The following is a 21206-nucleotide window of genomic DNA, read 5'->3' on the forward strand; positions in this document are numbered from 1 at the left end:
TATTGAAAAACAAATTAACATTCTGACAGAATAAGTAGAGAGAATATTTAACATAAATCAGTATATTCAAAATAAACTCTGTTTATCTAAATAAAAGCAAAGATAATTTTAATTACTCCTTGCAAATATAGAGTAACCTGCATTTTTTTCAATGAGAAATGTGCAAGAAAATACAATGACTTGATTTTTCCAGTACTGTGATCTTTATGTTTAAAACAATTTATTTCAAGACTGTGGTAGATAAGGAGTGAAAAGGCTGGACTATATATGGGTTTCCAGCCTAAGGTGGCAGTTGTTCTTCCCTGCCCTAGCTGAAGGTGAGGATTTCAGGCAGGTACTTTCTAAGTTGTGATTGCATGTTTCTAGCTAGTCCAGGCTGCACTGCTAACACAGGTTCCTTCAGCACTGCCAGAGATTTGGTGACTCTGCCCCTGGGAAAAGTCTACCTGCAGCCAGGAATGGACAACCACCTGCCATCTGCAAAAGCTGCTTTCTCTGAAACAGAGCAACCCAATGCCCCCTGCAACATCCATCATAGCCTATCTACTACAGTAGTAACTTTTGGCTATGTTTCCCAAGAAGTCCTCTGCATTTGTTTCTGTTTCTGAAGATCAAACAGTATGGAGTGTAAAATAAGAGCTAACTATGTCAGAGACCAAAGGAGCAGGTAGGACATTCATGGAAGAAAAAGCATACATTTTATCTGCAAAAATACACTCTTCAACACAAGGTAAGTTAAATGATTGCAGCATGAGAGAAGAGCATTCCTGGGCTCCCACAGCACCTTGTAATGAAGTTCCCAAGAGCAGCACCATGAATGATGGTGTGGGAGACTACACAATGCCCACAGACATCTCAACATGCCTTCTGGTGGTGCTGCCTGTTGCTGCTGCATACAGGTACCGTGCCAGCAAAAGCACCTCTGTGGGCACCCAGTGAAGTGAAATCATGATGCTGGCAGCTGTGTCCCAGTGGAAATGCTGTTATTAAAACTTCCTAGTGTGGACATGGCGTTGGTCCACCCTACTACTTTAATCTGGTAAATATGAATTGAAGGAAAACACTGTCAGCTATTGGCAGTCTGCAGACTTATGGCAGTCAACAAATATTATCAGTGACAGGTCATTTCCCTAATAGAGCTGGTCTTAAGACACTGACAGAAAAGTCTTGATGCTATTTAAGAAGCTGCTAGATAACTTGATCACTTTTTCTTGGGACCCCTGTAAGTGGCAAGCTTTTCTAGTGCTTTAGGTGTTAAATGTGTGTTGCTTGCTCAAAGTGTTGGCAGGAAATATGTACACAAAGGAATGCCTTTTCAGTGCCTGATCCCAGTAAACACCTGATTTGAATGGTATGAAAATGAACAAATGTTCACAGCCACAAGCATTACTGCTAACTTAAGTATACCACTAGCCAGGTCCACACAGAAAGATGCAAAATTAAGATTAAGTATTAATTAATGAAAAGGGTTCCCACAACAAGTGTTTTCTCTTTAACAATGCAAGATAAATTAACCCATTTAGAGTCATTTCAAAAAGATTCAGATATTCCAAAACCAAAAAAAAAAAAACAAATAAAAAAACCCACCACAAAACCACAAAGATTTGTGGCTGCTGTTCCTCTGTGTGTCTTACATAGCTCAAGCTGCATCATAATTTAAAGATGCATTCATCCTGACTATGAGCCTTGGACTGGATTATACCCACAAAGATCAATCAATTACAGCCACAGAGAAGGAGGGGTCAAGTTTTCGTTTCTGGAGTCTCATCAGAAACTAATTTAACAAACCATAAGTAATTTCCATGAGAATACCTCTGCAAAGATATTTTCTTTATGAGAAGCTAAACTCACATGAATTCTCATAATATATAGGATCAAATTAGGTGGATAGGATAGAAGAAGTAGATTCTGAATAAGGTTCCTTTAAAAAATCTCAGAAAAGTATCACTTAAAAAGTTTCAGAATCCAAAGCTTAATTTTTTATTTTTATTTTCTATGGAGCCAGAAACCTATAATTTCATGGAACATTTTTAAAACAAGAATAATCACACTTCCCTTTGCAAATTATCAACAATGGTATAATTTACGAGCTTGGATTTAGTACTACCAAATCAGCACTCTGTCAATTTCTACCCCCAAAACACCCCTCCTCTTACCACTGCCACCATGAATTTGGAGGTCTGAGAATCAGACCATACAAGAATAACAGTGTGAAGATTTCATTTCATAGCTCAGAGCCAATTAAAACTACATACTTATTCATTTGCAAGATTGGCTTTTTTAATTACTGTATTTAACTTTCTAGTTCTTCTAGGAACATTTATGCTGTCCTTGTGAATGAGGAATTTGGTAATGCACAGAAGGAAGAATCTGAAATACTTTTTGCACTTCGGAACATCCCTTCCATATATTCCTCCCTTTTTCCTACCCTAGGGAGCACATACTTCTCTACGTGATTTTCTGGACAGAAATTTGTGCATGTGCTGTACTGATCCTTATGTGGTAAGCCCAGCAAATGTAAAACATGCCTCCTGTGCTCTAATAAACCTGCCCAGCTCATCTGGAAATCTGAAGATTCCAGCATGCATAGGACTTAAGCAGCTACTGTGCATTAAGGAAGAGAGCAGAAGTCAAAATTACAGTACAAGATAAACCTGTCTCCAAAGTAGGTCCAGTGGATGGACCATCTGCACTGAAGGTCTCTGAATCATTCTCCAGATGTTCTGCAGATAGATCAGAGATACAGAAAGCACCCAAGTATAGGAGGCACCCAGAGAGCTGGAGAATTTAGACCACCTACTCAATATACTTGGGTAGAAGAAGCAAACAAGTCTAGGGAAGCACCTGGTACACCAATCCAGTCTTGTAATTTGGAGACCTGTTCAATCAATTTCTTTTGGGACAACTTACCTTAAATACTTAGAAAAGTAAACACTTAGAACACATAGTGGTTTTGTGATAAAGATCCTTCACAAATAAATATTGTACTGAGACACCACACTGTTTACTAAGATTCTTTTTCTCTACTTAACAGCTTAGAAAACCAGAAGGAAAATTAACAAGCCATCAGATAATTACTAACTGAGTCAATTAAAATATCAGAGTTAACTTACAGTTAATTTATAGACCACTGATAAAAATGTTAAAATGGTCCTTTGCTAAAAGCCTCCCAGTTGCTATTCCCAAAGCTGACTACAATATAAATAAGGAATGTCTTGTGGTTGTAATTTTTGAGCATTCTTTGATCTCTGAGTTGTTCATGACAAACATTTAGTAGCCTTGTTGCCTCGTCCTTGCAATGATGGGGACTTGGACTGATCATTAGTTGAGAAAGGTGAACATACTGGAAACTTTCATAGTTATCTGTGATTAAGAAATGGTGAAATCCCTGAAGCAATGAAGTAGGGTCTGGATTGGGATTTAAGGTTCTTCCTGCCATGGAGTCTTTACATCATATCCTCAATTTTCACAACAGATTCTTTGTTTCAGAGGACTACAGTTTCCCAAGTTCCGTCTCATCTTGAAGAACAGAACTAGAAACAGTGCATCTGCTTTGTTGCTTACTCTGTTTATGCCAATTCATCAGTGAATGTTCTCTCCTTCACAATGTAAACTCGATCATCATTCCAATTTTTGAAAAAAATATTCAGCTCTCTCAAAATAAAAAGTATAAACTCAGAAGTAAAACTAGAGAATAGAAGGAGTCTGATGAGAAAGAAAATATCTTCATTAAAATAGGTATAAAAATAACATTAACAGTTTTCCATCCACTGTAATTTGTGTATGGTCCTACCTGGTAGTATATTACACATATTAAGAATTCTGAATACATATGCCATACATACAATAGAGATCCTCTCAATTGTTGGTCACTATGCATCACCTCCTCTTTTGCATTCCTTATTTATCAAATACAACTCTGTTTTTCATTGTAATGACCATTCATGTCTCAGTTGTTCTTTTACATTCTTCTTTTCTTCCAGTACTGAGCTTTAGCTGCTATCCAATGACAATGCTATTGGCTTTAACAGACTACATGTCCCTTAGAAATCTCCCACACTGTGCCTAATGGTTGGGGAACTCCCACACTGGAACAATTTATAAAATCCTTTCATTTTTCCTGTATAAATCCTCTATTCTCTACCTGCCTGTTGAATCTATCTACTGCCTATCATTACCTTAGATAGAAAATCCTTTGGGAAAGGATTTACTTATTACATGTGTAGGGCACCTAGCTCTGTATTATTTCATTGGGGGTGGAAGTGGGGGTAACCCACAAAAATAAATGGTATTTAAGTAAAGCATCTCTCAAGTCACAGGTATGAAAGTATTTAGGTGGAAATTTCATGGTATCGGAGTATAAGACATTATTTAAAATATAGTTAGAATCTCATTGCAAAACCTTTTGTACATTTCCCAATCAAATTTTAATTTCCAACTTATAAAGAAAATCATGCACTTGAGAAGCTATAGTAACATCATTTGCTTGCTTCAGGGCAAATCGCAGTGTGAAATGGACGATGTAATGCATTCTGTCCAACAGTTAAAAACACGTCTTCACAGCTACTACAATACTCCATAAAAATGTAAACATCCTGCCCTGTCTTGAGGTTTGAGATATATTTTCACTCATAATTTCCCAAATGTTTTATATTTAGCTGAAACATGAATAGCTATTGCACAATTAGCCAGGTATTACAGAGTTAGATATATTAATATGAAAATCTCAAGTATTTAACTGAAACAATAAAAATAGGATTATCACATTTATGGCACAAATGTGTTTATTGTTGTATTTATAATCATAATATGAAAGTTTATAATGCAGCATTTAAGTTCACTGATATAGATCTATTAGAAAATTGATACGCGATACAAGAGTAATGAACAGGAATAATACCCTCCTTAAAACTAAATGAAGGTTAATGAATTCAAGATGTCTACAAGTAGAAATCGCTTGTAGAAGTGAATTACTAGAAGAAGTCAAACACCTATAGAGAATTATTTTTTTCTTGATTGTGGTAGGTCTTTTTCATGGACAAAATAATTTTTACCCCTTCCCTTCAAAAAAAATCTGTTTAAAATCTTTCCAGATTATTTTGTGGATTCTGTTATTCTCATATGATAGATATGAAATTTAGAATACTTTACAAAATCATCCATAATCCTAGGCAAGCAATATTACAGCAGGCTGTTTTTCTGTCTTTTTCTATACCTGAGTAAATATCATGTGTAGGCCCTGGGGAGTGTCCCATGGTGTTATCCGTAATATCATGTGGTGATGGGGCTGGCTGGAGGGGCTGGATTGTGAGGCAGTCGTTCAGGATGTCCTGGCCAAGGTCCGAGCTTGATCGCAACTGAAACACAAGAGATAAACAAACAAAAAAAGGAAACAAAACACAAAATACCCTAAGACACTGAAAAAATGTAATGAAGAAATGTTGAGGAGTTAGATAAAGGAATTGACCATATGAAGAATCCTTCTCTTTTACATCATGGTAAATATCTTTCCACTACAGTAGGTATTTCTCAAATCTGGGGAAGGAAACTTCTTCATGCTTAATAAAACTGGACTCAGGAAAAGGGCTACTTGTACAGGTAGGACCTTGGACAGATGAACTTACATGTGCTCTCTTGCCATACACTGCAAAAAATAGAATTGCCCAATTCATGGATAATGGAGACTTATCAAATGTCTGCAATTTCTTATATCAGCAGAGTAGTACTATAAAAAATACAGACATTTTCCTGCTGGTTTGGTGTCCTTAACTAGCTCACTGAAGGATGAGAAAAGCATCTCTGGCAGTGGCAGTGAAAATAAGGGACTGTGAATGAGCAGCGAGCAGTGATATGACTCAGGATGATCAGGATGGAAGTAGCACCACCTTATATGGACCAAAGCTGTCACGAGACCAAGTTGTTAACCTGACTAGAATCACATTTGTTTTATAACATGGCTGAGCCGATCTGAAAATGAGTACTGTCAAAAGGGGCAGTTGACCAGCTCACACAGTGCCACACATCCCAGTCACTTGCACAGTACTTTAGCCACAATGAACAAGTCCGTTTATCTTTCCGGTCTGGCAAAAAAGTCATTCTGCAAGCAATTAACAAATAAATTAACAGGCAGAGTTTTCCTTTGAATAAAAATGGATGAATGGGCTCACCCTTAGGCTACAATACTATTTAAAACAAAAGAAAAAAGGAGACGTGCTGCAGTGGTCTGCTGTGGAGCTGTTCTAGCTGTTATGCAAAACTGCAGCCTGAAGTTTCTGGCAGATGGATGCTGCTGCAGGCTGCTGGCACTGATGCATGTCTCAACACCCTGCCTCATGTTAAAGTCACATATATAAAAATTTTGCCTGTTCCTTACAGCTGTCTCAGTTCATAAGCTAGTGTATACATTTAGAAGTATGAAAAAGCAGGATCTGTGAATATATGCAAGTGGGGCACTGCAGTGCATGAGATGCAGATAGATATCTTGTCTTGCCACCCATGATGATGAACAGAGAATTCTTAGCAAAGCAGCATGATGGACAGAAACCCCACTTAGTGCTGGAGGACTTCGTGTACTCATGCATCAGACTCCCAAGATAAAACTCTACAGATAAAACAGGATATTTCTTCCCTTTGGTGCCATGAAAATTGAGCAGGTAAAAATAACTGGAATTTTGTGCAGCAGGCAGGCTATGACTTGGTTGCCATCACGGAAACGTGGTGGGACCACTCTCATGACTGGAGTGCTGCAATGTCTGGCTATAGGCTCTTCAGAAGGGACAGGCAGGGGTGGTGGTGTGGCTCTCTGTATTAGAGAGTGTTTTGATGTTGTGGAACTTGAGGCTGGGAATGATAAGGTTGAGTCTCTGTGGGTTAGGATCAGCGGGAAGGCCAACAAGGCAAGCATCCTGGTGGGGGTCTGTTATAGACCGCTGAACCAGGATGAGGAGACGGATGAGGAGTTTTACAGGCAGCTGGCAGAAGTTGCAAAATCGTCAGCGCTTGTTCTCGTGGGGGACTTCAACTTCCTAGACATATCCTGGAAGCACAACACAGCCCAGAGAAAGCAGTGTAGGAGGTTTCTGGAGAGCGTGGAAGATAGCTTCCTGACGCAGCTGGTTAGAGAGCCTACCAGGGGAGGTGCCCCACTAGACCTTCTGTTCACAAACAGTGACGGACTGGTGGGAGATGTGGTCGGGAGCTGTCTTGGGCAGAGTGACCACGAAATGGTAGAGTTCTCTATTCTTGGCGAACCCAGGAAGGGGACCAGTAAAACTGCTTAGACTTCCGGAGGGCAGACTTTGAGTTGTTCAGGACACTGGTTGGCAGAGTCCCTCGGGAGGTGGTTCTGAAGGGCAGAGGAGTCCAGGAAGGCTGGGCACTCTTTATGAAGGAAATCTTAATGGCTCAGGAGCGGTCTGTTCCCATGTGCCCAAAGATGAGCCGGCGTGGAAGAAGACCGGCCTGGCTGAACAGAGAGATGTGGCTCTAGTTTAGGAGAAAAAAGAGGGTTTGTAATCTTTGGAAAAGAAGGCGGGCCACCCACGAGGACTATAAGGCTGTTTTGAGGCTGTGCAGGGACAAAATTAGAAGGGCCAAAGCTCATCTGGAGCTAAATCTGGCTACTACTGTTAAAGATAACAGAAAATGTTTTTACAAATACATCAACAGCAAAAGGAGGACTAAGGAGAATCTCCATCCTTTACTGGATGCGGGGGGAAACTTAGTTACAAGGGATGAGGAAAAAACTGAGGTGCTTAATGCCTTCTTTGCCTCAGTCTTTAGCGGCAAAACCAGTTGTTCTCTGGATACCCAGTCCCCTGAGCTGGTGGAAGGGGATGGGGAGCAGAATGTGGCCCTCACTATCCATGAGGAAATAGTTGGCGACCTGCTACAGCACTTGGATGTACACAAGTTGATGGGGCCAGATGGGATCCACCTGAGGGTGCTGAGGGAACAGGTGGAGGAGCTGGCCAAGCTGCTTTCCATCATTTATCGGCAGCCCTGGCTATCAGAGGAGGTCCCAGTCGACTGGCGGCTAGCAAATGTGACGCCCATCTACAAGAAGGGTCGGAGGGTAGACCCAGGGAACTATAGGCCTGTTAGTTTGATCTCAGTGCCAGGGAAGCTCATGGAGCAGATTATCTTGAGTGTCATCACGCGACACTTACAGGGCAACCAGGCGATCAGGCCCAGTCAGCATGGGTTTATGAAGGGCAGGTCCTGCTTGACGAACCTGATCTCCTTCTATGACAGAGTGACGCGCTTAGTGGATGAGGGGAGGGCTGTGGATGTGGTCTACCTTGATTTCAGTAAGGCTTTTGACACTGTTTCGCACAACATTCTCCTCAAAAAACTGGCTGCTCATGGCTTGGACTGGTGTACGCTTCATTGGGTTAAAAACTGGCTGGATAGCCGGGCCCAAAGAGTTGTGGTGAATAGAGCCAAATCCAGTTGGAGGCCGGTCACTAGTGGAGTCCCCCAGGGCTCAGTACTGGGGCCAGTCCTCTTTAATATCTTTATTGATGATCTGGATGAGGGGATTGAGTGCACCCTCAGTAAGTTTGCAGACGACACCAAGTTAGGTGCATGTGTCGATCTGCTCGAAGGTAGGAAGGCTCTGCAGGAGGATCTGGATAGGCTGGACCAATGGGCTGAGGTCAGCTGTATGAAGTTCAACAAGGCCAATTGTTTGGTCCTGCACCTGGTGCGTAACAACCCCAAGCAGCGCTACAGGCTGGGAGATGAGTGGCTGGAAAGCTGCCTGGCAGAGAAGGACCTGGGAGTACTGGTTCATAGTCAGCTGAATATGAGCCAGCAGTGTGCTCAGGTGGCCAAGAAGGCCAACAGCATCCTAGCTTGTATAAGAAGCAGTGTGGCCAGCAGGTCTAGGGAAGTGATTGTCCCCCTGTACTCGGCTCTGGTGAGGCCGCACCTCGAGTACTGTGTTCAGTTTTGAGCTCCTTGCTACAAGAAGGACATTGAGGTGCTCGAGAGAGTCCAGAGGAGGGTGCTGAGGCTAGTGAGGGGTCTGGAGAACAAGTCTTATGAGGAGCGGCTGAGGGAGCTGGGGTTGTTCAGCCTGGAGAAGAGGAGGCTCAGGGGCGACCTTATCACTCTCTACAGGTACCTTAAAGGAGGCTGTAGCGAGGTAGGGGTTGGTCTATTCTGCCACGTGCCTGCTGGCGGGACAAGGGGGAATGGGCTAAAGTTGTGCCAGGGGAGGTTTAGGTTGGATGTTAGGAAGAACTTCTTTACTGAAAGGGTTGTTAGGCATTGGAATAGGCTGTCCAGGGAAGTGGAGGTCTTTAAGAGACATTTAGATGTTGAGCTTAGTGATATGGTTTAGTGGAGGACTTGTTAGTGTTAGGTCAGAGGTTGGACTGGGTGATCTTGGAGGTCTTTTCCAACCTAGATGATTCTGTGATTCTGTGAATGTAACTCAGCACCTGTAGCAAACTCCTAAGGGGAGGAAGGAAAACAACAAGAGGAATTTCTGTCCATCCTACATTTAGAAATGAAGAAACAAGAGTAAAAGGGAATGATTCTCAATGCAGAAAGACCCATTACTATGCTACAAGATGCTGATACTCATTCAAATGACTTCTGATGACATGCAGAAGCATAAAACTGTTGCAAGAGAATGGAAAGTTGTTCTTACACATCATAAGCACCAGAGGTGTGGGGACTGTAACACAGAGATTATATGCATATGTGCATGCTGCATGTTCTTCTTTCTGTTAAAAATGGTGTGAGTCATCATTAAACTTGAAGGTAAATTAACTTTGTGAGGTATATTTGTTATGTTGGAACTAATCTAAATTATACTGGGCAGCAGGGGTGGAAGAATGGTGATGGAAGGGAGGAGAGAAAGGGAGAAAGAGAGAAAGGGAGAAGGAGAGAAAGGGAGAAAGCTGCTGAACACTTCATTTATTATCCATACTTACAATCCACTGTACATCCAAATGTTTCTTCTAGAATAGCATTTAGGGTTTTCTGATGTCAATTGTCCATTATTTATTATGTTATTACTGCTCATATGAGTAACATGGCTTTTTCATGAAATGTGGTGCATATGAAATTAAATGACAAATATATCCAGATCCAAATTCTTATTAATAATATTTTTCATAGGCTTTACACAACTTTAAATTTCTATGCAATCTAGTATGAAGACGTATGAAAATATCTGACTTTATTAAAAATCAGGATTCTATCACACAGAATACAAATTTACAGAGGTCACCTGTGTGAAGTTGCTTGTTTACCTCATTTTTTTCTGTGAGCAAGAAAATGATAAATTTTTAAATGATTGGATAGCACTCATGGATGAAGCAGTGAGCAGAGCAAGGAAATGTGAGCTGAGTACTCATACACTAGTTAGAAGCATTACATAGCAGTGACAGCCAACTGGGTGTAAGTGTATTACATGCATTTTCCTATTTTGCAATGTTCAGGAAATTTGCTTTGCATTTGCAAACTCTTTGACACTGGGAATAAATCTATCACGATAACCTGCGGTGACATAATTTTTCTGGCTTGCCCAACAATCAATGTTAATGCTTATAAAAGCAAACAAAAACCAGGATCAACAACAAAACCAAACAAAACCAATGAAACAAACACTAGGAGACAGCTGTAATCTGACTTTTGAAGAGTATTACACTGATTTGTACAACTGCAAACACATACTGATTACTCAAATTGCCACTTAATGTACTACCATAAGTCTTATAACCCTCACTGGATAAAAGCTGCTGGGAATAACTTCACCTTCCTTCACTGCACGTGGTATGTATGTGCATTGCTATTGAGGAGTAATTACTTTTGCAGCATCAGAAAGGGTAGGGAGCAAGGGGTAGAGGAGCTCTTCTCTACTCTCCTGCTTAGCAGAGCAGGACCATAAATGCGTAAGTATTGCTTTACCAGAATCACAGCTGCTTCCCAAACTAGACACAACTTCTGGGAAAATCCATTCCACACCATTACTATTTTCTCTTGAGAGAAACAGTGACAATGCTGTGAATGCTGGCTCCTCCTTCCTCTGTCATCTAAAGCTCAGCATCTGATCAATGTTTTTGTAGATATTTCCCCTGTAAGAATCAGCCTGTTCCATTAGACACAAGGGTTGATCTGCTTGAGGGTAGGAGAGCTCTAGAGGGATCTGGATAGGCTGGATCAATGGCCACGGCCAACTGTATGAGTTCAACAAGGCCAAGTGCTTGGTCCTGCATCTGGGGCGCAACAACCCCATGCAGCACTACAGGATAGGGAAAGAGTGTCTGGAAAGCTGCCTTGCAGAAATGGCCCTGGGGGGTATCGGTCGATAGCTGGCTGGATATGAGCCAGCAGTGTGCTCAGGTGGCCAAGAAGGCCAGCAGCATCCTGGCTTATATCAGAAATAGTGTGGCCAGCAGGACTAGGGAAGTGATTGTCCCCCTGTACTCGGCTCTGGTGAGGCCGCACCTCGAGTACTGTGTTTAGTTTTGGGCCTCTCACTACAAGAAGGACAGCGAGGTGCTAGAGCATGTCCAGAGAAGGGCTATGTAGCTGGTGAAGGGCCTAGAACACAAGTCCTCTGAGGAGCGGCTGAGGGAACTGGGGTTGTTTAGTCTGGAGAAGAGGAGGCTCAGGGGAGACCTTATCATATGCTGCAATTACCTCAAACAAGGCTATAGCAGGATGGGTATCGGTCTCTTCTCCCTAGCACCAAGTGATAAGAAAAGAGGAAATGGCCTTAAGTTGTGCCAGGGGAGGTTTAGGTTGGATATTATGAAAAAAGTCTTTATTGAAAGGATTGTAAAGCATTGGAACAGGCTGCCCAGGAAAGCAGTTGAGTCACCATCCCTGGAGGTCTTCAAAAACATGTAGATTAGAGCTTAGTGACATGGTTTAATGGTGGACTTGGCAGCGCTAGGTTAAAGGTTGGACTAGATGATCTTAGAGATCTTTTCCAACCTGAATGTTTCGATGATTAACAGAGCTGACATAAGCTGTAGCTTTTTGGGGAGCAACACAGATGGCAAAAAAAACAGAGTCTCATTCAACTGCAACTGATCAAGGCATTTTTTTTTTTCTACAAAAACGTTCAGGTTAAAAAAAAAGTCTCTGTCAAATAATTTTGCCTATTTTTATAGAAACTTTTAACAAAAAGCTTTAATTGAAATAAGTGCTTTACATTTTGTCAAGGGCAGGGAAATCTGAGTTTTCAGACTTACTTGAAGAAACATAGAACAATGAAAAGACAGATAATCTCAAAAACAAGCAAAGAAACTGACCATCCAATGCAGCCATAAAAATTTATCTTCAGTTAAAAAAACTATAAAGGTGAAAAGATAGTTGATCAGATCTAACTGCTGCAGTCTGTTTCTTGCCGTCTTCCAAAGACAATGCATGTCATTTGCAGCTAGACGGTAGAGTTATTAACTGGCTGTAAAAGACAGTGGATGCTCTCCTTGACTTCTGTATAAATTATATCCCAGCACAAAAATCCTGTCATCATGGCTGCAATACATTTCCCTCTTGATCACTCAGCTGAGCACCAGTACAATCACACCAGAACTGAAAACTTGCCAATCTGTTTGGGAGAACTCTAACATTACAAAGTTATCTTGCTGAATGATGAAATCAGTAACTGAAAATTTTGCCATGCAGAGCACAGAGATTTTCAGCGTGCTGCAGCGTAGCCCAAAGTTAACAATCAACTGCTCAGCCCACTTTTAAGTTCCCTGTGTGAAATGTTTGTTCTAAATGATAATTTTTCAATTTTAATAGCTCAGTTGCATGGAAGACTTGACAGGTTTTATATTTGGAAATCTGAGCCTTTCCCATTATCACAATGTGGTGATTTTTTCTAATACACAAAACAAACCACTGTCAGTCATAATTTACAATTGTTTTATGCCTGCAACAATCAACTAATGTTCATCAGTTTCAGAAAACTGGATTGAAATTCTAATGTTATATTAGCATTTTTAGGTATAACTAAATAATTACCCAAGATTAAATGATACAAGCAGAAGTAATTAGAAGGGAGTAAGATTTCTACATTCTTCAGTTTTCAATGTCATTATATTTGAGTCCAAGAACAGAGACATGCTGTTGGTTTGATGTATGACATATTTCCAAAGAAAATGTTTCCTTAAAAGAAAGGATCGCTTGTTTTATATTTTTCTAAACAGTCTGTGTTTTATCTAATATCTGCATGCTTTTGTACAACCTGGCTCATTTCTCCAGCATTACTCCTGTTCAATAGAAATCTGATGCCATCAAGGAAAACATCTGTTTATGAACATTGTTGGTTAGAAGAGATGTAGTTTTGAATTTTTCAGACATGATTAGTTTGTTTCCAAACCACATTAGATAGGATCTCACTAACATCAAAGCCTGCCCATATGTACTCACATTAACTCCAGTAAATCTTCAGCAAAGACTGGGCTCCTCTAGTCACTCAAACATGCCAGTTATATCATCAAATCAGAGAAGTTTAAATTTTATTTTTGGGAAAGCGGGCTTAATGGACTCTAGTAATGCTGTCCACATAGTACTGCATTTCCATACTTAAGGGAGACATTGGTTACAGTCTATTCTTTCAGTGCAGGTTAGATCTGTGTCTTCTCTATTTATAAAACAAAAACAACAACAAAAAAACCCACACGCAACTCTGAATATTGCTGTGTTTCACTGAGTGGAATTGCTCCACACAAAGTGTGTTAAAGTTTTATAAATGTGTTTTTGCTTTCACTATACAGCTAAGGAGGAATCTTTGTTATTCAGCTGTTTGTGTATTAAGTTTACTACGCTGTATTTGTGAAGCAGGGAACAAGCCAGTAGTCTTCCATGTGTTTTTGTTGTTCATATGTTAAGTTGGCATTTGAAGAGAAAAGTATGACCTGTCTACATCAAGCTACATATTTTACTAACTTTTTTAAGGGAGTAGCCAGAAATTAATATTTTCTTGCACATTCAGAGCCACATTATGTCCTGTTAGTATCATGACAGTGACAGCACACAGATGTGACCACTGGAAAAGTGCAAGTTCAATATGAAGCCATGCAATGTGAGAGTGTTAACACATATTATAGGTCTCCTTGCTAGACCATCTATTTATTCACACAGATCAGCTTCAAGGTCCAATGCTTTCTTGTACAGTTCTAAAACTTGTTGACAGTACAAGTACAAGATAGACAGTACAAGTTCATACTTAATAAGTGTGCTAGTTCTTGCATCTGGAAGCTACAGACACCTTGGAACAAAGAGGCACTGTAGACAGAAGGGATTCCTCAATAACTGTTTCCAGTGAATTATCTGGGCAGGATTTCTAGAAAGCTATAATATAATTCTGCTAATTGTCTACCACTGCTTTCCAATATGTATGCACAATATTTTTATCTGCTCTTGCATTCTGTTTCAATTAAATCATATGCCAGGAAAACAGAATAAAACTGAAATTAAGCTAGCCTATATGGACAGTGTAACTGTTAGGTTCCATATGAGAAATAGTTACTTTTGCTCCACTCAAAGTTTTACTGCAAACATTTGACTTCAGAGACAATAATAGCTTTTATCTTTGTTGCCTACCTTAAATCAAGAAAACATATCACAAATGTTTTTCAGCCTCTTTTATTAAAAATCAGAAGTTCTGGAACCTACACAGCTAGTTAACTTTGGGAAACTTTAAGCAACAAGAAATTCTATTTTAGAAACACTAAAGTCTTCTAAGAAGCTAACACTGTTATGTTAACATGGATGACACCACAATGAATTTTACCCTTGTTATACATAGGACAAGAACTTATCTTTTGATTGGTATTCGGAAAATAGTTTGACTTATTTCCTTATTAAATTGATATAGACCAAAACCACCATTCTAAGGAATAAAACTCTAAATAGAACAGATCCTAAAGGAAACTTGAAATAAATAAATAAATAAATAAATAAACAAACATCAAACCAGCAATCTTACTTTAAGGAAAGTAAGTACAGTTTAAATGAGAAATATTGTAAGTGGCCATTTTCTGAAATAAACAAAAAAGGTTGCTTGGTCATAATTCTGTTGAATACTGATGTCCTACATTTTTCAAGTTCATTTTGCCCTACGCGTTTTCAAGTACTGCCTTTTAATGTAGAAGGCTCCTAACAATGCTCCTTGTTGTGCCATCTACTGTCTTGGAAAAGTGCACATTTTCACAAATTTTGCTTTCCCTTATTTCTCCTTCTAGTCATAGGACTGGAAAGCATCCACAGAAATGCATGTGTATACACACACACACACACACACGTTACCTCTTTCCTTGTCCCATACCAGATTGTATCAAACTCGAAAAAATGCACCCACCTTATTAAAAATGCTACCTACATGATACCTATGACCGTTCCTATTTCATCCTCTTTTTCTCACTGTTATAAGAGGCTTGTAGTTGTTTTTCATGTGAACAGTACTCTAGACTTGAACTATGAAATTCAAACAGCAGGAAAAAAATCTGATCCACTTTGTGTCAGACTAATTTGGAGATATAGCTTTTCCAGGTAAATGCAGCTTGACAAGGAACCCACTTGTACTGCAGAATGATTTGCTTTCCCTTATTGAAAACAGATCTGCTTGGCAAATTTCCACTTCAGGACTGGAAAAAAGTGGAAAATAAATAAGTACCCATCCATCTGGTGCTTCAGCTAAAACAAATGCTTGTCACAGGTTACCAAAAAGTACCATGAAAATCTGTAAATAGCATATCAGCAATTATTTGTGTATACAAACAAAGATTTTTAGATTTCACATTCCCTTTAATACTCTACAACATCACTTATTGTACCACTGGCTTCAGATTTAAATATTTGATTTCGTGGAAATTGGTCATGAGTGCACCACTTCCTAAAAGGAAACACTCATCTGTGTGAAATAATACTTGATTATAGAACAAGACTAGAAATGAAAAAAAACTTTGGCAGCTTTACTGTTAAGAGATCCAAATTATTATGCCTTCAGGAATGTGATTTTCACTCTTCCAAAGAATCTTTAGGACATCTCTGTACAGTTTCATCTACTGTCTGTGAATTTGTGAGCTGTACATTTAGTATGTTTATTTGCTAGATGATGAATTTCAGAGCTCCTATAGCTTCCCATTTATTGTGGGAGGCTTTGGTTGGTTGTTTTTGTTTGTTTGTTTGGTTGGCTGGTTTGGTTAAAGTCGTTATTCAGTTTACTGTGCAGCCTCGTAAACAACCATCAGCAGATGGGGCAGAGCTCTGCAGCATGAGGAGGAAACAAACGGGAAGATTTAAGCTTTCCTCACACAAGGATTGCTAGTGAAGCCAGTATCTTGCCCACCCATTGCTTCAGTAGTAGATAGGACTCCAAAACTGGTACCTGCCAGTGCAGGGCAGCTGCCAGGACCCATCTCCAGCAGCACAAAATCTGCACAGAAGGGACGGACATTCCAGCCTGGAAGGACAGTCAGTGAGGATGCTCTTAAAGACCTAAAGGGTGTTTGGGCTGCTGCTGGACTGGCTAACTGAAACCTGAATAATAACAAATGCTATGGGCGTGCATTGACAGCTGTTGCAAGAGTTTTGAGACAATCTTGATTTTTTTTGGCATGTGTATAATTTAACAAGGATGATAGCACTTCTTCTGGTGTACTTTCTAACATATCACACTGCCAGAGCTCACAGGACTATAAAATCAAGGCAGGAACCAGGTGCAGGGAGACATCATGACGTGAAACAATAAATGTTAACATCAGAGTAAACCACAAATCTGCTGACATTTGCAACTGCATGTGTCTTGATGGGATGTACCCATGACATGAGAGGCCACTCTATAATCTTTACTTGATTGTGGCAACTGGGAGAAGTGCCTGAAAACTACAGGAAAGCAAATGTCACTCCTACCTTCAAGAAGGGCAAGGAGGGCCCTGAGAACTACAGGCTGGTCAGCCTCACCTCAGTCTCTGGGAAGGTGGTGGAACAGCTAATCCTGAAAACCATTGCACAAGAAAGGTGATCTTTCCCTCTATTCGACATTGATGAGGTCACACCTGGAGTACCAATAATGTTTCCATTTCTGGCCACCCCCGTACAAGACAAACATAGGCATACAGGAGAGAGTCCAGTGGAGGGCCACCAAGATGCTGAAGGGACTGAAGCACCTCTCCCGTTACTCTGAGAGAGTGAGGATTCTTCAGCCTGTAGAAGAGAATGCTCAGGGGGATATTATCAATGTGTATGAACACCTCAAGGGAGGGTGCAAACAGGGCTGAGCCAGGCTTATTTTCAGTGGTGCCCAGTGGTAGGAGAAGAGACAATGGGCACAAACTGGAACACAAAAGGTTCCGTTTGAACATCAGGAAGCACGTCTTTACTGTGTGGGTGATGGAGCACTCTAACAGGTTGCCCAGAGACATTGTGGAGTCTTCCTCCTTGGAGAACTGCAAAAGCTGCCTTGATATGGCTGGAGGGAAGCTGCTCTAGCTATCCCTGCTTGAGCAGGGGGGTTCGACCACGTGACCTCCACAGGTCCCTTCCAACCTTAACCATTCTGTCATTCTTTTATTTGGTGACTGTAACAACTGCCAGTTGCAAGAGCACCGTGAGGAACATTTGGGTGTTTTCCACGTTTCCTGCTCCCTGAAGAGCAGAGCTCCACACACCACTGGCAAAGCCCATCCCCAGGACAGATCCTCCTTGCAAGTTCTGCCTTGCTTATCCTACTGCAGCACCTGGGGCAATGGCCACAGCCAGCCCTCCTTGCTTTCAAGGTCTGTTTTCCTGGTTCTCACCATGCTCAAAAGAACCGATCACTTGTGTTATCAAAAGTTTTCCAACAAATTGTGCAGTTAAATTCCTTAAACACTGCTGACCATTCCTAATCCTTTTTTTGCCAGCACCCCTTTCAGCAAAAATTGCTGCACTCTATGGTGCCTGATTTATATTTCATTTTGAAAACAGGAAGTAAAGGGATTAAAGTTGAGGATTAAAACACTTACTCTTTACTGCATTTTTTTTTTTTCTGCAGAATAGTTTGTTAGTTGCCATGGGCACTGCTCACTGACCCTTAGCCCATGAATGCAGTTCTTTTTGCATTAATGACATCTTTTAAATGGACTTCATAGAGAACAAATAAGGGAAAATATCCTTATGTTCAACTGCTCTGAAAGAAAGAAAATACATTTGCTTCTCTTTCTCTCCATTCTCTCTCTTTTGCACTTTTAACAGTGAAATTTGAACTTAAAATTTGAACAAGGGCAACTGAAACTTGAAAGGTGCAGAAGTGCACTGGGCTCATACTGTAGGTCCTGGACAGAAGCTGTTTGCTCTCCAGAAGGCAGGTGTTCACAAACAGAGCAGTTTCACCAGATTAATATAGTCACATAATAGACAAAGTTGTTGGTAACTGGCTTAATGCCCTAATAGCCTGCTGAAATACCAATGATGTATCTTCTAACCCTCCTTAGCTACCTCTTTCCTTATCAATTAATCATTCTGAATAAGAGAAAAGAAAAAAGAAGTGAATTTATTTTCTGTAAGAATTCATTAAGCGGTGTTTCTTGGTTCAAAAAAAAAGTTTAAATATTGACAAATAAAAGGAAATGGAATGAAAGGAAATGTGTTGCAAAATGAAATAAAACAAAGATACTAGCAAAAGAAAAATCACAATACATTGTTTTCTATTTTTGTTTGCCACTAAATCTGACTGCTGGCATGAATTTTTTTTTATTCCAAGACTTTAAAACAAATCATTAGTTTCAATGATGTGTAGTAAAGTGCAGTAAAATCAACATGTAGTCACAATAAAAAAAAGCCTGCTTCTACTGTAAAACAATTTAAACAATGAACAGGCAAGTAGCATGCAGCACTGTAGTAAGCAGGAACACTGTACTTTTTTTCTGAGGGACTGAAGCATTTGCTGTAAGATGTACAGGTTTATATGTGTTATACCAAAAAGGCTCTAAGAGAGAATAAGAAGAGGTGAACTGCTAGAAAGGGATATAAAATGACCAAGCCTCAGAAAAATTATGTCATTGAGACATGCCCATGAAGGTGGAGATTTTATACTCCCTTTTCACCAACGTGAGGCTTGCACAGTGGCAGAACAACAACACCTGCAGGATCATCACTAGCTGTGCATAGGTGCCTCTGTAAAGCACTCCCATTTCAGATGGGACCTCGGTCAGGCCACTCTGCAAGGCAGTTCCAGCAATTGCTTTGGCCAGATGATCTATGTCTCTATTTCCTTACTTCCAACACGCTGCACACCTAGAGTGGACTTATCTACTCTGCTAGCCTCTACTACAACCCAAATTAGGAGTGGATACAGCTGAGGTATAATACAGCCTGCCTCTTCATCTGAGAAGTGCAGTGTAGAACCTTTTTTCTTTATTGTAAGTAGGAAAAGAATTCTGAATTTTTCCAGCTATTACTAGCTGATCTATTTTTGAGAGAGCGATAAATGAAAAATGCAAGAAATCATGCATGAACAGTAGCAGGATTAAGGAAACCCTGATTGCCTGTTCCCTTTCTCAGCATAACACCTGACAAGATCTCCTTCCTACTAGATATCATGGGAGGAAATCTTGTAGAAAACCTTCATTGAGAGAATATTTTGACAGCTCTCTAAAACCTACAGTTCAACCAGCATTACACAACTGACCAATACGTGTCAAAAAGGAATTTTATCAGGTAGAAATGAACCAAGCTGGAAGTGCAAGTCTGTGCACAGATCTCTGTCTCTTGTGCAATTCAAAAAAAATCTCCACCAAGAATAAACAACTTTCACAAATGTCCTTTGGCCTGCCTTTCACAAAGTTATGAATTTGTGATATTCACTTTCTGGCAGAGACAATGCAAAATTCTATCATGGAGAAAGTCCAGAAAATATACGCATGAGGAACTGTTCTGTTAGAATAAGACTAAGTAAATATCAAATAAATAAATAAGGAGAAAAATATATAGTTGAATGACACTGCATGCTTTAGCTGCACAGCTCCTCTGTATGGTACTGAAAAACCCAGTAGAAGACCAAGGAGTATCACTTATCATGCTATGGATCTGCTGAGGTATTAACCTATCTGGTGAGCCGAATCTATGCATGGTGGCTGCAAGACCCCTTTGAATGAGCAGGTTTTTCCAGGAGTCACGACATCTTTCAGAGGCAATTGCCAGTTAAGCATGCACTGTATCAGAGCGTTTCTGTATAACATGTATGATCCATAACTGATTTATGAAAAAAGATCACAAACACATTCTAGGCACTGTTAAAACTGTGAAAAATTAAATAATTGATCAGGTGAAAGGTGACAGTATTTGGTAATAACTGTCTTCAGTTCAAGGCCCACAGTGAAAAGCCCAGAGAGATTTTACATTCTCTTTAGCTGGTCTTGTTTATCTGGGCTGTTCAAATTATCTATTCCATTTTTTTTTTTCCCACAAAGAGTGAAACAGTTGTATCCTTACCTATTAAAATATCTTTTAATAAAATGGAAACAATCTTTAATATATATATATATTTGGCACCACATGCTGACTTAAAGAACTTATACATGACAATTGTTGTCCACTGGTATAAATATGGATAAAATGAAAACTATAACTAAAAGCAAGAGTGTACACCGTTCAGATGCTAAGATAGATGCTATCAAACTAATCTTGTCCTTGCCAAACAGCTGTAAGAAATCAAAGCAATCCTTTTGACCTTTTTTTTTTTTTTAAAAAAAAAAAAACTATCCTGTCTGTCTGCAAATGCACTTGTTTGAAGAGAAAACCTTCAAAAAGCTTTAGACATTGCAAATGCTCATGATAAGATCTACACTAAGTCAGTGGAGGGTCTGTTCCATTCAAGTGGGACATGAACTGCAATACTTAAAAGTGAATTAGGGATTTTCTTTATTTAGGAAGAGAGCTGCAGAAACAGTGAACTGTTCTTCATGGTACACTTGTACGAATAAGATAATATTCCTATACTTGTAGAACACATTTAAGACTTGTGAGGGTCTTAGCTCTTAAAACAAATAAGTCTTTGTGAACAGCATAAAAAATATTTGCCTTCTATATTGTTTTTTATTCACTGCATAGCTAATAGTACAGGCTCTGAATTTTGTTAATGATTATGCTGCAGAATTTCATTTTCACTAACTTCAGTAAAAAGACTTACCAACTAAAAGAACTATGGATATGTATTTTCAAATACAGCATCATCAGTGCACAGATGAAAG

At 39.8% G+C, this 21206-nt stretch overlaps 1 protein-coding gene across 13 annotated transcripts in view; it reads right to left on the reverse strand.

Annotated features, from left to right (window-relative positions):
* Positions 1-21206, reverse strand: part of GLIS3 (GLIS family zinc finger 3) — a 191938-nt gene that overhangs the window by 38977 nt on the left and 131755 nt on the right. For all 13 annotated transcript variants that reach the window (XM_080574415.1, XM_080574425.1, XM_080574424.1 and 10 more), the window contains one exon: positions 5216-5357. In XM_080574415.1, the coding sequence (XP_080430541.1) occupies positions 5216-5357 (142 nt within the window). The remainder of the gene's footprint in view (positions 1-5215; positions 5358-21206) is intronic.

The sequence above is a fragment of the Anser brachyrhynchus genome (assembly GCF_964034855.1).
Source record: "Anser brachyrhynchus genome assembly, chromosome: Z".
NCBI classification, from domain to species: domain Eukaryota; kingdom Metazoa; phylum Chordata; class Aves; order Anseriformes; family Anatidae; genus Anser; species Anser brachyrhynchus.